General features: G+C 47.6%; 3 protein-coding genes and 1 long non-coding RNA gene across 7 annotated transcripts in view; 1 reads left to right on the top strand and 3 right to left on the bottom strand.

The window, feature by feature from the left end:
* Positions 1–321: 321 nt before the first annotated feature.
* LOC128520268 (zinc transporter ZIP1-like) lies at positions 322–2,800 on the bottom strand. The gene is made up of 4 exons (XM_053494433.1): positions 2,715–2,800; positions 2,145–2,504; positions 1,893–2,014; positions 322–1,293 (listed from the first exon to the last, which is right to left on the bottom strand). Exons 2-4 carry the CDS (start codon positions 2,287–2,289, stop codon positions 688–690), a joined length of 873 nt encoding a protein of 290 aa, XP_053350408.1. The 5' UTR covers positions 2,290–2,504; positions 2,715–2,800; the 3' UTR covers positions 322–687.
* A 744-nt stretch (positions 2,801–3,544) lies between these two features.
* creb3l4 (cAMP responsive element binding protein 3-like 4) lies at positions 3,545–7,837 on the top strand. Its single transcript, XM_053494432.1, has 10 exons — positions 3,545–3,729; positions 4,167–4,307; positions 4,632–4,845; positions 5,042–5,214; positions 5,310–5,399; positions 6,366–6,472; positions 6,557–6,625; positions 6,721–6,805; positions 6,949–7,045; positions 7,141–7,837. The coding sequence occupies exons 1-10, from the start codon at positions 3,682–3,684 to the stop codon at positions 7,458–7,460; spliced, it is 1,344 nt and encodes a 447-aa protein (XP_053350407.1). The 5' UTR covers positions 3,545–3,681; the 3' UTR covers positions 7,461–7,837.
* A 2,494-nt stretch (positions 7,838–10,331) lies between these two features.
* fbxo43 (F-box protein 43) lies at positions 10,332–13,772 on the bottom strand. 3 transcript variants are annotated; one of them, XM_053495043.1, is made up of 5 exons: positions 13,701–13,772; positions 11,720–12,931; positions 11,537–11,639; positions 11,063–11,419; positions 10,332–10,869 (listed from the first exon to the last, which is right to left on the bottom strand). In XM_053495043.1, the coding sequence occupies exons 2-5, from the start codon at positions 12,898–12,900 to the stop codon at positions 10,612–10,614; spliced, it is 1,899 nt and encodes a 632-aa protein (XP_053351018.1). In that variant the 5' UTR covers positions 12,901–12,931; positions 13,701–13,772; the 3' UTR covers positions 10,332–10,611. The 3 variants fall into 3 exon arrangements, with proteins under 3 accessions (XP_053351018.1, XP_053351017.1, XP_053351019.1); XM_053495042.1 differs by lacking the exon at positions 13,701–13,772 and adding an exon at positions 13,676–13,691; XM_053495044.1 differs by lacking the exon at positions 13,701–13,772 and adding an exon at positions 13,139–13,144.
* A 1,216-nt stretch (positions 13,773–14,988) lies between these two features.
* The window catches only part of LOC128519951 (uncharacterized), a 1,353-nt gene continuing 1,276 nt past the window's right edge, over positions 14,989–15,065 (bottom strand). For both annotated transcript variants that reach the window (XR_008357889.1, XR_008357888.1), the window contains one exon: positions 14,989–15,065. This exon is cut by the window's right edge and continues 109 nt beyond it. This is a non-coding gene — a long non-coding RNA (uncharacterized LOC128519951).

Below are 15,065 nucleotides of genomic sequence, written 5' to 3'. Positions count from 1 at the left end.
TCTTTTTAAGGTCACCGGCGGTCGTGTAAGCATTTCACTGCATATCGTACTGTGTATGACTGTGTGTGTGACTAATAAAATTTGAATTTGAAACCACATGTGACTGACCACCATACACACACACACTAGGGGGCGGGGCTTCATGTACATGGGGTGTACTGGGGCGGGGATTATGTACAATTCACCCTGCAGACCAACAACTTTACCCCCCAACACACACACACACACACATATATAAACAACTTTACGGATAGAGAGGCGCACTGCAGGCAAGTGTACACTTGAGGGCGCTGTGTAGTGAAGACGAGTGAAGAGAACAAGTGATGATAAAATATCATCAGGTTTATTGGGACTTTTTACAGATACAACATGTATTACATCATAAAGTTCTACACGTGCGCCTCCTCTCGGCTCCATGTGACTCGTGTGCATTAACAAGGCGCAGAATGTGTAGTGTGTGTTCACGTTTAAACCCCAGACCACACATCCCCAAGTGTGTAGTGCACACACTCACTGTGTCCCGTTACTGCACACTACTGACGGTGATTTGGAACAGAACCAGTTGTCATGGTAACACTTCGCCGTGAACAAGAAACACTTTGTTAGCTTGGTATTATGTAGTGCAGATATTGTATTATTAGAATTATAAGTGTGTGTGTGTGTGTGTGTGTGTAACCGTGTGCATGTTCATGTCTTGAGGAGCAGCGCGGCGGTGAGCAGACTGAACCCTGTGAGGATCAGCGTGACTTTAGCGATGCGCTGCTCATTAGCGCTCGTCACTCGCGGTATCACGTCCATGAAGACGATGTAGGTGAAGCTCCCGACACTCAGGCCCTGCAGCATGGCGCGAGCCAAACGAAGGTGTGTGTGCGCGTGTGTGTGACGCAAGGCGAGGCCGAGCGGGAACGCCAAGGACAGCAGCGTCAGGCAGATGGACACGGCAGAGCGTCTCATGTGACTCTGAGCGAGCAGGAAGACCAGGCCGCAGGCGAGGAGCGCGGGACGCAGCAGAAGGTCGGGACGCAGTCGCGCCTCGTCCTCCGTCAGACCCTGGAAGACGGAGAACAGGCAGAGTGACAGGAGCAGCACGGACGAGCGAATGGGGGACAGCGAGAGATCGGGACGCGGCCGGGACGTGGGTGAGCACAAGAGCATATGTTCCTTCTCTATTCGTCCTTCCTTCTGTCTGAGCTGTCGCTCGCACTCGTCCCTCAGAGTCAGGATCAGCTGCTCCACCACCAGCAGGAAGAGAAAACCCACTGCCATGATGAACTCCGGCACAGGGAACCGCAGCTGAGGACATAGGGGCAAGAAGGATAGAGACACACACAGAGACATGGGGGACATGGAGACACAGGGGAAACAGAGACACACAGAGGAGATGGGGAGATGGAGACACATGAGGAAGGGAGGGGGCGCAGAACATGAAAAACACAGAGACACAGGGGGGACATGGATGGAGACGGGGACATGGAGATACGGGGCAAAGGGAACAATAAATGGGAGACAGCGAGATAGGGGGGACAAGGAGACACAAGGGGAGCGGAAGAGATGGAAACACAAGGGGGAGACAGGTGACACGCATGACATGGGGGAGACAGGGACACCGGGGGGAGACAGGGGACACACAGGACACGGGGCAGACAGAGACACGGAGGGGGGGGGTGATAGGAGACACACAGGGACACCAGGGGGAAATGGACACACATTGGAGAGACGGGACACATGGAGACATGTGGGACAAAGAAACATGGGGACAAGGTGGAGACAGGAAACAGGGGAAACGGTCATTGTAATTATAAAAAACAAACCTAATAAACTCCAAACTCTTGCACAAACTGCATTGTGGGTATTGTTCAGGGTGCAGTGGTGCATTGTGGGATGTTACTTACCGTCACTCCGAGCTCCCTGAACGTCTCTCTCATCTCTGTCAGGAAATTTGGAACAACGTCCAACAGACAGGAGGCTAAAAACACACCTGCAGAGAGACAACTGAGAGAGGAGAGACGGGCGTCTAACACACACACACACACACACACATATTAATACACCACTACTCTTTATTCATCTGTTATTAAAATTCATTAACTCTAACATACTGATTCTGTGTGTGTGTGTGTGTGTGTGTGTGTGTGTGTGAGTACCTGAGTGTGTTCCGCCTCTTCCTGTCATTCTCAGTGTGCCAAGGGCCCCAAACCCACACGCCAACACACACACCACATACACCAACACACACACCAGCTCTGAGCCCTCATCACTAACCACAGGGGAACGGGCTGACGTCATCATCACACACACACACACACACACACACACACACGATAGAACCCAAAGTTGGACTGAGGAAAAGTGTTTAGACTTTTAAAGACATGAGAATGAGAGAGAAAACATCCTGAGGGGTGAGAGTCCACATCTCTACTGACACACACACACACACACACACACACACAGAGGGCTCAGTGGGGTGGAGCAGATGTTATCACAGGTTATAGTGGAGTTATAATCTGTAAATAAATATTAATAAATAATAAACACAGTCATGGTCAGAGACAGGTACTTCCGGTCTGCTGTGCTAACAGGCTAACACTGCCACAGAAATTAGCGAATAAACGAGTTAACGCTGATGTTTACATCACACTGATTATCTACATGATATAAAAGTGGTAAACAGAATAAATAAATGTGTAAATAAACGTGTGTGTAAATAACAGTACCGCTGTAACAGTCCGGCTCCGAGTCCTACACACACACTCCTGTTGTCGCGTCCCAAATCAGTGTCCTAGGGCACTTGGTAGGATGCCTACGTCATTACCGTATGCATAGACAAAGGAGTGGGCAAGTGCAGTAAGTGAGCACTTGTTTGAGACGCGACCGCTGTGTGGCGCTCACCTAACTAACGGGAAAGTCTGAGTCAAGTTTACTGTAACAGAACAAGCCACGCCCCGACATCCAATTGGCTACAAGTTAAGGTCCGCTGTCAAATCCGCGGGCTTCTCGTGAGCATGCGCACAACCCCGGAGCCGTCAGTATTAAAACGCGCGTTCACACTCCGTGTTGAGGAACTACAAGTCCCAGAGTGACGTCAGCGTTTCACGGGCAAATCAGAATGCGTGACAACATCCGGGCATCCTGACTGGAGCGCGTTTATGTGACTTTTGTCAAAGATTTTATTCATATTATTATTATTATTATTATTATTATTATAGAAACCGTTTTGTAATATATTATCTAAAAACGACTAGAACATCACTTCAATTTTATTTGTCATTGTCGCAAGACACCTTTAAACAATCAATGTAGTTCTCTAATACTGGAAATGTGTGTGCGGTCCATAACTCGAGCAAAACGCTATTAAGATATAAATGTGTTGAAAGTGTGTTTTTGCTATCCAGTCGAATCTAAAGCATTTACTTCCGCATTTTAGTGACGCATATACTTCCCCGAGCCTGCTGATTGGTCCGCGCAGAGGGCAGCCAATCAAAAGCCAGAAGTGAGCTCAGATTATTAGAGTATGCGGATTGACAGATCCATAAGACGCAGGTGTGTAGATGTGTTACAGATTGTGTTTGTGTGTTTTAACGCTCATCCTGCTCGTGATCCTGAATACACGGATGTTTGTGGTCCGGAGCTGCGGGCACGCGCATTAGACACCTTCAATTAACAATAAAACAGATCACTGCGATGCACGAGACGGAGAGAGGCGCGGGACACGGCTCACCGACCGGAAGTGTGAGTTACACTAAACTACACAACAACAACACACACACACTACACTATATACACACACACACACACACACACACTACACTACACATAACACTTCTACTCTATATGTGTGTGAATATATGTTCAGTTCAGTTCACTACACACTGCATTATAGTACATTATACTACACTCTGCATTACACTCCATAATGTGTGTGTGTGTGTGTGTGTGTGTGTGTGTTCGTTCCCTTCTTATTCACTCCCTCATTCTGTGTGGATGACCAGCAGATAAGTGGAAGATCACTGTGCCTGTGACACACACACACACACACACACACACACACACACACACACACACACACACACTCCATATTTAACAGTAATGTTTTAAAATGTTTAGGACTGTTTAGGACCATGTGACCTCTGACCCCTCTTGTAAACTCTTGTTCTCTGTGCACACAGGAAGTGTGTGAGGACACAGGAAGTGTGTATGTGGGACAGAGTGATGAAGACACGGTGATGGAAGACGGAGCGTTCGTCACTGATTCCTGTCCTCCATGTGTCTTTGAGGGCACAGAGGGGTGGATCCTGCAACACCAGTCTGTGGGTGACACACACCGCCGCTTTAATCCCCTTTAAACGCACACCGCCGCTTTAATCAGCTTTTAAAATGTGACCATTAGCTTATGTTAGCTCATTAGCATCACTCCTCCATGGAAAACTGTTCACCGCAGCAGGTCATGTGACCGTTTGTCCTGCTTTGTGAAAGTGATTAAAGTGTTTATAACTTGTGTTTAAGTGTTTAAAGTGTTCAGAACTAGTGTTTAAGTGATTAAAGTGTTTATATTTAGTGTTTAAGTGATTAAAATGTTTATAACTAGTGTTTAAGTGATCAAAGTGTTTATTACGATGTTGTCTCTTTCTCAGAGCTTTAACGACAGCGAGTCAGAGGACGTTCTTCACACCGTCAACCCAAACGAGGTCTTTAACGAGAGTGACAGTGCCGCCTCTGACGCCGCTGACCCTGTCCACTGCCAGACTCTGGCCACGCCCACTGTCTATCAGGTCGTGTATGATGTCAGTGGAGTGGGTGGAGACCAACAGAAGCAGCAGGACGTGGACGTCATTTCTATCGAGCTCGGTAAACAATCCGTCTGTCTTATTCGAGGACGTTATCAGTCAAGTGAAATGACTTGACTTGAGACAGGACATGCAGACAGGGCGGGGTGCTTTAACTTTTCCTCTTTCAAATCTTTAGTTTGGGGGGGGGAAGGCGGGGTTTAATGAGAGGAGGCGGGGTTGGTACCCGAGTTTGTGACTGTGATGTTGTGTGTCAGACGAGTGGAGCGCCCCCGTGCTGCTGTCTGACGCGTGTGTGGTGAGCGAGCTGCCCCTGGTTTCCGCCATCAAAGTGGAACACGCCCATCCTAAGCTTAACCACACCCACTCTGATCTCGACCACGCCCTGTTCGACCTTAGCCACGCCTCTCATTCCTTCACTGATGGCCTGGTGAGTGTGTGTTCGTGTCTCCCCACTCTCTGCCTTATGACAGCCACACACTTTAGCGTGTTATTAGCTTGTTGTTACGGTGTGTGTTGTTGCAGCTGTATCCTGAGCTGAAGCTGACTGAGGAGGAACAGAAGCTGCTCAATCAGGAGGGCGTGTCCCTGCCCAACAACCTGCCCCTCACCAAGGTACAGTCCCACATTTACCCCCAGGCTGCAATGTTCAGAACAACCACCAACCACCGGCTGTGTCCCAAATCGCACACTGGTGCACTACACAGTATAGCACGGGTACATCAGGAGGCGGTGTGAAAGGTCGCCGCGAGTTTAAAACAACAGGCGTAAAAGATCAGGTCACGGTACAAAGTGTGTACACAACCGAATGTCACGGTTCTGTACACACTTAACAGTCCGACGTGGTTAACGTCACGGTTCTGTACACACTTTACAGTCCGACGTGGTTAACGTCACGGTTCTGTACACACTTTACAGTCCGACGTGGTTAATGTCACGGTTCTGTACACCGGCGCAGGTCCGGATCCTCCTGTTTTGTCGATCTGTCGTGTATTTTATTAATAAATAAATGTTGTGAGAAATGTATATATTTAAATAAGATTAACGTTCCTGTCTGTATATCCGCCGTCCGTGTGTGATGGAGTGATCAGATGTGGAGTTCCTCACAGGTTCCTGCTCTCAGGTTGAGTCTGGACGAGACAGTGACGTGGTGAAACCTGACGAGTGTTACACTGTAACGTCACGCTGTAACGTCACACGCCGCTCTTCAGCTGCTGTAGGGGTTTAGATTAAATTAATATTATTCTGTTTGTGACAACTGACTTCAGCTCTGAGGTGAACGTCACTGATGCTGCTTACTGTCACTGCAGGGCTCACACACACACACACACACACACACACACACACACATACATACACACACACACACACAACAGAGACAGAGAGGTGTGGTCTTCCTCCTCCTGGCAGGCGCCTGATCACATCCTAATATTTAGTAAAATGTAGGACAGGGCCGCAGGGCGTGGCACTCAGCCGTCTGTAGGACGGCGGGGGCGGGGGAATTTGGGACACAGTACTCAGACTCAGTCAGACTGTTATTATTGTGTGTGTGTGTGTGTGTGTGTGTGTGTGCGTGTCTAGTCAGAGGAGAGAATACTGAAGAAAGTGCGGCGCAAAATCCGTAATAAACAGTCGGCGCAGGACAGCAGGCGCCGCAAGAAGGAGTACATCGATGGTCTGGAGGGCAGGTGGGCTTCATTTACATATTAATAAACAAACAAACAAACACACAAACATGTCAATACCACGCTGTGTGTGTGTGTGTGTGTCAGGGTCGCGGCGTGTTCAGCACAGAATAAGGAACTCCAGAGGACAGTGGAGCAGCTGGAGAAACACAACATGTGGGTCACACACACACACACACACACACACTCTTAAGTATTAATGTAAAAGTGTGTGTAATAAACAGTGACTCTGAGGATGTGTGTGTGTGCAGGTCCCTGTTAGCACAGCTCAGGAGGTTACAGTCTCTGGTGAAACAGACGGCGAGTAAAGCGGCCCAGACGAGCACCTGCGTCGTGGTCAGTACGCCGCGTTAGCGCCCCTCGCTAAATCTGTACAGAGTATTCAGTTCCTTAGCTAATGCGCTAGCTATGGATTACCATGGCCGCTAGCTGAGGCAGTGTGTGTGTGTGTGTGTGTGTGTGTGTGTGTGTTTTTTCAGATTTTGCTCTTCTCTTTAACGCTGATTATTTTCCCGAGTTTTCGTCCCTTCAGGCTGCGCGCTGATGCCTCAGACGACTCGTACACGCCCACCGGAGGTACCGCCCCCTAACCTGCTAATTAAAGCTCTCAGTCACATGACATGCTCTCTGATTGGTGGACAAAACTCACATGATCTATTTTTTTTTTGCAGTCATTTCCAGGAACATCCTAAACGATGAGGCGTCTCCACTCGTCCCTTCTGGCGTCGCAGCAGATGATAAAACCCCCGTCCTCGCGGAGCTGCAGCCCGCGGCGGACATGCAGCGTGTCGAGCGCTTTGACTCGGACGACGCAAAAAGAGACGACAGGAAACAGGAAGTGGTGCTTCCGGACGATGCGATGAAATTAAATGACTCCACAGTGGAGGGAAATGGGGTGGAGCCAGTCAGCGTCGACTCGCCCTCCCCTTCTGCAGGGGGCGCTGCAGTGGACGTCGACATGACCAAACCCGCGCACGCTGACGAAATGTAGCAGCACAAAGCGCTAACATTATTCATGGTCGCTAACGGGCCTCGTCCTAAATCGTTACATCTTGGTACTGTGCTGAGGTAGTGGACTACGATAGTGGACACACTAGTGCACCATCGCAGGTTAGGGTCTCTGGTGTGGTGCACTAAAATGGTGGTTAGGACATAGAAGCTCAGATGACTGGTCTTAAAATGTCAGGTGACTTTGAATGTGGGCGGGGCTATCTAATACTACACTTTATCAGTGCTGTAGTGCACACTGTAGTGATTTGGGACACAGCACATGGAAAGACTCAGGAGTGGGCTGTGTCCCAAATCAGAGGGGATTTCCTGCTGTTAGTACTCGTCTGTATTTTTACAATAAACGTCATTGTGAACCAGTGTGTTTGTGTGTGTGTGTGTGTGTGTGTGTGTGTATCCTGATGCTGTTTCATTCCTTCACCCCCCGAGACTGAAGTGATGGATCCTCACTCATGAGAGTTTGAGCGTGAGGCTACAGTGAGGACGAGCGACTCCTCCTCGAGCCTCAGACGCAGCGGTTCTGTCCTTCACCGTGTCTCCATCACCACCTCACCTTACTGAAACATCACGAAGTCTAAACTCCTCCTCAGCAGCACCTGTACCGAACAGGTGAAGGAACCAGTTTAGGGGAGAAGTTGAGTGGGTGAGCAGGTTGTTTAATCAGCACTAGGGGGCAGTGTTGGGTTTAGCATTTAAATGTGATTAACAGAAAAAGTGAAGCTCTGAGATGTTCGGGACCTTTTGCTCACCTGTAAGTCCTGCTAGATCATCGCATCTCTCCACTCTTTTAGAAAATAAAAATAATCCTAGATTTTAATTTAATACTGTAGCAAAATTAACTGAAAACAAGACCACTGAAGAGGGTCAGGGTTAGCATCTTTAAGCTCAATTCCCTTTAAAATTAGCCCTAAGAAATGTAAATACCTTGGGATTTGGGTTACGCATGATCATGAAGACTTGTTCGGAGCCAATTATCCACCTCTCTTATCCAATCTAAAACAAGATCTTGAGCGTTGGGACCACCTCCATCTTTCATTGGGTGGAAGAATTAAAACAATAAAAATGAGCGTATCGCCCAAGTTTTTGTATATTTTTCAGTGCCTTCCGTTATTCTTAACCAAATCTTACTTCTCCAAATTAAATAATCAGGTTTCAACCTTTATTTGAAACAAAAAAACACCAAGAATTAAAAGAATTATACTGCAGAGACCTCGTGCAAAAGGAGGGATGGCAGTTCCAAATTTCCTGTATTATTACTGGGCAGCCAATATAAGAGCGCTGATGTTCTGGTTAAATAATGACATTAATCCCCCTGTTTGGACAATTCTGGAGGGGGCTTCAGTTAGGCCCACTTCTCTAGTAGCATTATTGTGTTCTAAAATACCATTTATTCAACCAATCTCTAGTTTGACCTCTAATCCAGTTGTTATACATTCAGTTAAAATCTGGAATCAATTCAGACTATCGTTTTCCCTTAAGGAGTTACCACAGGCTGCCCCAATGCTAAACATTACATGTTTGTTCCGTCTATGATGGATGATGCCTTTAAAGTTTGGGCTAGAAAGGGTTTGGTCTCATTGTCTGAACTCTATATTGATGGAAATTTTGCATCCTTCGAACAGTTGGTGCAGAAATACGACATTCCCAAATCACATTTTTATAGGTACTTGCAGCTTTGGAACTTTGTGGCATTGAATTCTAATAATTTCCCATCATGCCCTCCACTTTCTTTATTAGATTCAATATTTGAATGTAAATCAGTCCAAAAACAAACTATACGCAGGATTTATGAAATACTCAATATGTACGATTTAACACCCTTAGACTTACTCAGAAATAAATGGGAGACAGATTTAGATGAACCAATTTCAGAGGAAATCTGGCACAAAATAATACAGGGAATTTTCTCATCCATTTGCCTTAGACATGCTGTAATACAATTTAAGATTGTGCATCGTCTACATTGGTCAAAAGTCAGACTTTCTAAGACTGATATAGACACCACATGTGATAGAGGCAGACAGGCTCCTGCAACTCTGCTGCATATGTTCTGGACTTGTCCAAGACTCTACATGTTCTATTTTTGAGACTTTTTCTGGAGTATTTGGAGAGATGGTAGAGCCAACTCCATTTGTTGCATTGTTTGGTGTGCCTCCAGAAAATACCAGTTTTAACCAAAGGAGAATTAAAATATTGCCCTTCTGTTCCCTTTTGGCTAGGAGATTAATCTAGACTAAATGGAAAGACCCTGATCCACCAACATCTGATTGTTATAGCATCCTTGTGTTTGTCTGGTGTTGGGGGGATGGGGGGGTTTTGTGTTCTTTTGTTTTTTTTCTGTATAGTTTTGAAAAAAAAAAAAAAAAAAACAAGACCACTGCAGAAATCTCTACAACATACAGTAGTGAGGACTTCAATAACAATGACAAATATTTGGCAAAAACTTCAGGCTTTGTTAATCACCCAGCAGTGGGTATGTTCCAAAATCTTTTAAATAAGCAGTTATGTTTGTCACAACACCTGAAGAAGGATAACAGCCTAAGAGTTTTGCTCCATTTCGAACCTCTGAAATTAAAGAAATTTAAGGCGGAGGGAATAAGACCTTCCCTATATATACAGCGACAAGAAAAAGAGAAGAACCCCACTGAAGAGGAAGAAGCTAGTCTACACCAGACACCTCGCTACGAGAGTTTTCCCCTCAGCACCGTCGCCCTCCACTTAAAGACGATCTGTTCATTCTGATTTATACACATTTCAAACAAACTTCCATAATTTCTGATGATTCTGTAAAGCTGCTTTGCAACAATGACGATTGTTAACACAATACAAATAAAATTTAATTGAATACACAGTGTTAGGAAAAGGGATAAAAAGAGTTTATTAAAACAATGCATTAAAAACAGCAGGAACTCACATCAAACACACACACGTGCGCACACACACACGCACGCACAACATTTTAACTAAACACACATTTAGAAACAGTTCATACTGAAGCATAAGAAAGTGCAGTCATTGAGTTCATTTACAATCTTGCTTACACACACACCTTTAGCAGCCCGAGAGAAAACAAGCTCACACACACACACAGTCTCTTCATCATAAACACCGATCCTCATGTAAGCATGTGTGTGTCAAAGTCTCTTAACATTGCGTTTACTCTGTGTGCTGCCAGGTAGCAGCTGGCTCCGCCCCTTCCTGCGAGTGTGTGTGTTGGGGAGGCGTGTGCAGTCGGCCGAGCCGTGATAGGCCCGCAGACAGGAAGTGCAGAAATGAAACACACACTCGCTCCAGCTACACACACCTTCAGCCTTTACAGAGTGACAGCGAGCGGGATGTTCACACCGGGGACACGGGCGCAAACACTCGTCACTGAACAACGTCTTCGCAACCTGTGAGGGTAGACACACACACGCGCACCCACACACGCAACACTTTAGGTTAGCGAAGTGTTCAGAATGTATCAACTGTTTTTACACACACACGCCAATCTAGAGGGACTGTGTGTGTGTGTGTGTGTGTGTGTGTGTGTGTGTGTGTTTAAAAACAATTATTGAATCCATGTTATTGAGTTCGTACACACACCTGGAGAAACTGTTGCCGTTTGGTGGAAGGTGGTGTGTGTGCGGGAACGCCGCCCGGGGCAGGAGTGTGTGCGGGAACGCCGCCCGGGGCAGGAGTGTGTGTACAAGGAACGCCAGAAGCAGGAGTGTGTGCGCGCACACTGCGGAAGGCAGGAGTGTGTGTACGAGGACCACTGGAGGCTGGAGTGTGTGTGCGAGTGCCGCCAGAAGCAGGAGTGTGTGCGCGCATGCCGCCGGATCCCGGAGTGTGTGCGCGCGCGCTGGGAGTTTTAGCCTGAGCCTGAACGCTGCCGAGAGCCGGGCGACAGGAGAGAGCTAACCGCGTCTCTGCGTCCACCACACGAGCAGCTCCGCCCATCTGAAACAAAAACACATCAAGACCACACCCACACTCCACCAACCACACACACCCCCTCTCACACTCAACCAACCTTACATCACCCCCCCACCCTCACACCCACTCTCCCACACACACCTCCAGTGTGTGTTTCTGCTCTCGCTCGTACATCCTCCTCCTGCGACTGGCCTTTCTGTCCTGCAGTATTATCTCACTCCAGGAGTCACACACCTGACTACACCTGTGTGTACACACACACACACACCTTTATAGCTTGCAGAAGATTGTGTGCGCGCACGTATGCGTGTGTGTAAGACTCACATGTGTACGTCTCTGGCAGAGAGCAGCTGCAGGATGAAGGACAGGACGTGGTGCAGGTTCCTTGCGTGGAGCTCTGTGAGAACATCCATCTTGCCCAAACCCATCTTTCTGCCAATCAGGTGTGAGAGCGGCAGACGTGTTGTGATTGGCTGCTGGTGGCGGTGGGCGGGGTTTAGGCGGGCGCCGGTTTGCCGGTCGAGGTCGTGTGGGAGTGTGAAGGAGCGGCTGAGGGTCTCCATGGCCTGCAGCGCAGGAGTAAGGGACAGGTCGGGTTGTCTCGTCTTGAGGGGCGGAGCCTCTGCAAATACCTCCTCCTCCGACTTAAGGCCTCGCGCGCTAAGGCGCTGACCTTTGATCTCGTCGTCTGACTGAGAGCCCTCCCTGAGCGTGGAGAGTCTGCGCTGGCGTTCGAGTCTGGAGTGGTGCCGCTCTCGGCCAAGCGCGCCCCGTAGCGCCCCTTCCTGGAACGAGCCGTCGTAACCGCCGTCCTCTGAGCCATCCAGTCGTAGCGAGCCGAAGCCGCTGTCCTCAGATGCGTCCAGTCCGGAGAACGGCGTGCACGAAGGAGTGCTCAGCACGCTCAGGCTCTCGGACAGATCGGCGGCCAGACGGGTCACGGGAGTCCAGGAGCCGTCTCGTCTCCGCAGCAGCTCCGGCGTCTCGGAAGGTAGCAGCCCCGAGATGATGGTCTCGTCCAGGTCAGGCTCGGACAGCGGGGGACTCGCCCCATCCCTCCCGTCCTCCAGCGTGGACGTTATCATCTGAGAGAACACCAGGCGGCGTTTCATGCAGGACGCAGACGCGGCGTCCGGCCTCAGGGTGCTGTAGGAGAGCGGGCCGCTCAGCAGGACGTCCGGGGACTCCAAGCCCTGTGTACACGTGTCCCTGCAACTCGGCGTCCTGGAGACGCTCGTCCTCACGTCAGTCATGGATCTGGACGTGAGGAGACGTCTGCGCAGACACGCGTCCTTCTTGATCAGTTTGGGAGTCTCACACCACTGAGAGTGAGACAGGTAGTGACAGTCTCTCCTTTGCGCCTGTGAGCTGGACACGTTCTCCTGTGGCGTCTCCATCTTGCTGGTGTGGACACACTCCAGCCTCCTCACGTCCTCGCCGTGTGACGGAGTGTGTGCACGGTCGCAGGGACGGGCGGGTCTCTGAACCCAGACGGCGCTCTCCATGTCTCCTAGTGAGGGGACACGTCTCACTGTCCTGCAGGAGGAAGGGGACACATGCATCAGGGTCAGGGACAAAAGGTAAACAATAAAGACTGATTAACAACAAAATGAAGTTTAAGAAGAAAAAAAAATGGTTTTAAAAATAGAATATTCTGAAAAAAAAATGAAACCTAATAAACTAATTAAACTTATCTACACACACACACACACACACACATTAAACAGGCTGTAACACCCTCACACAGCCCAGTCCTACTGCAACCCCTTTCCGGTACAGTGTGAGTGTGTGTGTGTGTGTCAGTGTATGTATCAGTTCTTTGACTGAAAACAGGTGAGGTGAATAACGGCTCGCTGTCGCCATGGTTACAAACCGCGTGCTACACCACTTAAATCCTCGCGCGCGCAAAACAGCACCAAGAGCGGCAAACACACACACACACTCACTCTGACACACACACACACTTTATCTGTCTCTCTCGGACACACACACACACTCTCTCTCGGACACACACACACACACACACACTGACACACACACACACACTCTCTCTCTCTCGGACACACACACACACACACACACACACACACACACACACACACACTCTCTCTCTCTCTCTCTCGGACACAAACACACACACTCTCTCTCTCTCGGACACACACACACACACACTCTCTCTCTCTCTCTCGGACACACACCCTTAAAGTGAGCGCTAAAGCTAAACTCAGGTTTATAACATTAATATAACACTTCAAACAATCAGCACGCGAGTCTAATTACCTCATGATTAAACACACACACTCACCCTCTCTCTATCTCAGTCTCACGCGCTGCGTGTCAATTGAGCGCGAGCGCGGCTGCGGTTCATATTTGGTGCCTCGCGCTGATTGGTCAGTGACGCACTTCCGGGTCATTTACCTGACAGAGAGGTCACTGTGTGGTTTAGATAAAATCTCTCTCTCAGTTTGATTTATTTTGTAAACTCCACCGGGTTTAACTAAAACACTTAATAATACATTTATGAATGACTTTCCTCCTCAGGGGATCATTTATAATGAAATGAAATTTTATTTATCTCTCTCACACACAGGAAATAAAAGTTAAAGTTGAATAAAGTTCACACTAATATAAAATGTTATTAAAGTAAGATTTACACCTAAGATAAAGGGTGTAGGGGAGAGGAAATCCAAAGGAACAAAACTAAAAATAAAGTGTAAAGAAATGTCCATGAGGATTTGCAAAGGGACAAACACACTGTAAACATAGATAATACTAGTGTGGAGGAGGACAGGTGACTGTCATGAGCGCAAACACAGTGTGTGTGTGTGTGTGTGTGTGAGTAGTGCTGCTGGAGACTGCAGGGTCCTCAGGACCAGCTGACGGAGGGGACTGGGTTCAGGGCCGAGCTCTCAGGGTCTTACTGATTTAAGTTTAAACCTATGTTTCCGAGCTTGGTTTGTGCAGCTATAATCACTGTCTCTCGGCATATGTATATACCAAAGATAGATAGATAGATAGATAAATAGATAGATAGATAGATAGATACTTTATTCATCCTGAAGGAAATGCCAGATATCCAGCAGCAGTAGAGACAGTAACACACAGACAGGTTGTAGATGTGATTACACACTCTATATCTTACACACAGTCAGTATACACAGTGTGCAGTGAAAACTAACCAAAAGTTATTAGTGCAACGCTAAGAACAAAAACTACTAGATATTTAGAAAGCACATAAATAAAGACAACAAAATCACGAGTTAAAAAAGGGAATTAATAAGTGGAATAAGGTTAATTGCAGTGCAGCCTTGATGAGCAATTTCATGTGACAACAACAATAATTATTAACTGTGCATAGAGCAGCATGCAGGTGACACTGAAACAGAGTACTATGTCCCCACACACACACAGAGTACTATACATCCCCCACATCCTTTAAAAATTACAACAGAATTGATTCAGAATTTTTTTTATTAAAATCAAACCAAACCAAATAAATATACAAAAAAATATGGAAAAAAAAAAGAACAAACGTGCATTTATGAAGGTGCAATTAAATTAAAAGCAATACTAAAACAATCATGCACCAGTGCTTGTTAGATGTCCAAAATAAATGTCCTTCTAGCTCGGTCCCATTAGATATTACACGCTGACGGCACGGCACGCAGTG

This window comes from Clarias gariepinus, chromosome 4, assembly GCF_024256425.1.
Source record: "Clarias gariepinus isolate MV-2021 ecotype Netherlands chromosome 4, CGAR_prim_01v2, whole genome shotgun sequence".
NCBI lineage: Eukaryota > Metazoa > Chordata > Actinopteri > Siluriformes > Clariidae > Clarias > Clarias gariepinus.
Note: the sequence above shows the minus strand (reverse complement) of the source record. Positions and strands in the feature narration are given on the sequence as shown.

Coding starts and splice junctions, on each gene's coding strand:
- LOC128520268 (XM_053494433.1), bottom strand. CDS start 2,289: ATGATGACGTCAGCCCGTTCCCCTGTGGTTAGTGATGAGGGCTCAGAG. Junction 2,015..2,144: donor AAGAGGCGGAACACACTCAG/GTACTCACACAC, acceptor TGTGTGTGTTAG/ACGCCCGTCTCTCCTCTCTC. Junction 1,294..1,892: donor TCAGGGAGCTCGGAGTGACG/GTAAGTAACATC, acceptor CTATGTCCTCAG/CTGCGGTTCCCTGTGCCGGA.
- creb3l4 (XM_053494432.1), top strand. CDS start 3,682: ATGCACGAGACGGAGAGAGGCGCGGGACACGGCTCACCGACCGGAAGT. Junction 6,473..6,556: donor ATCGATGGTCTGGAGGGCAG/GTGGGCTTCATT, acceptor TGTGTGTGTCAG/GGTCGCGGCGTGTTCAGCAC. Junction 7,046..7,140: donor CTCGTACACGCCCACCGGAG/GTACCGCCCCCT, acceptor TTTTTTTTGCAG/TCATTTCCAGGAACATCCTA.
- fbxo43 (XM_053495042.1), bottom strand. Junction 11,640..11,719: donor TCTGCCAGAGACGTACACAT/GTGAGTCTTACA, acceptor GTGTACACACAG/GTGTAGTCAGGTGTGTGACT. Junction 11,420..11,536: donor AGCAGAAACACACACTGGAG/GTGTGTGTGGGA, acceptor TTTTTGTTTCAG/ATGGGCGGAGCTGCTCGTGT.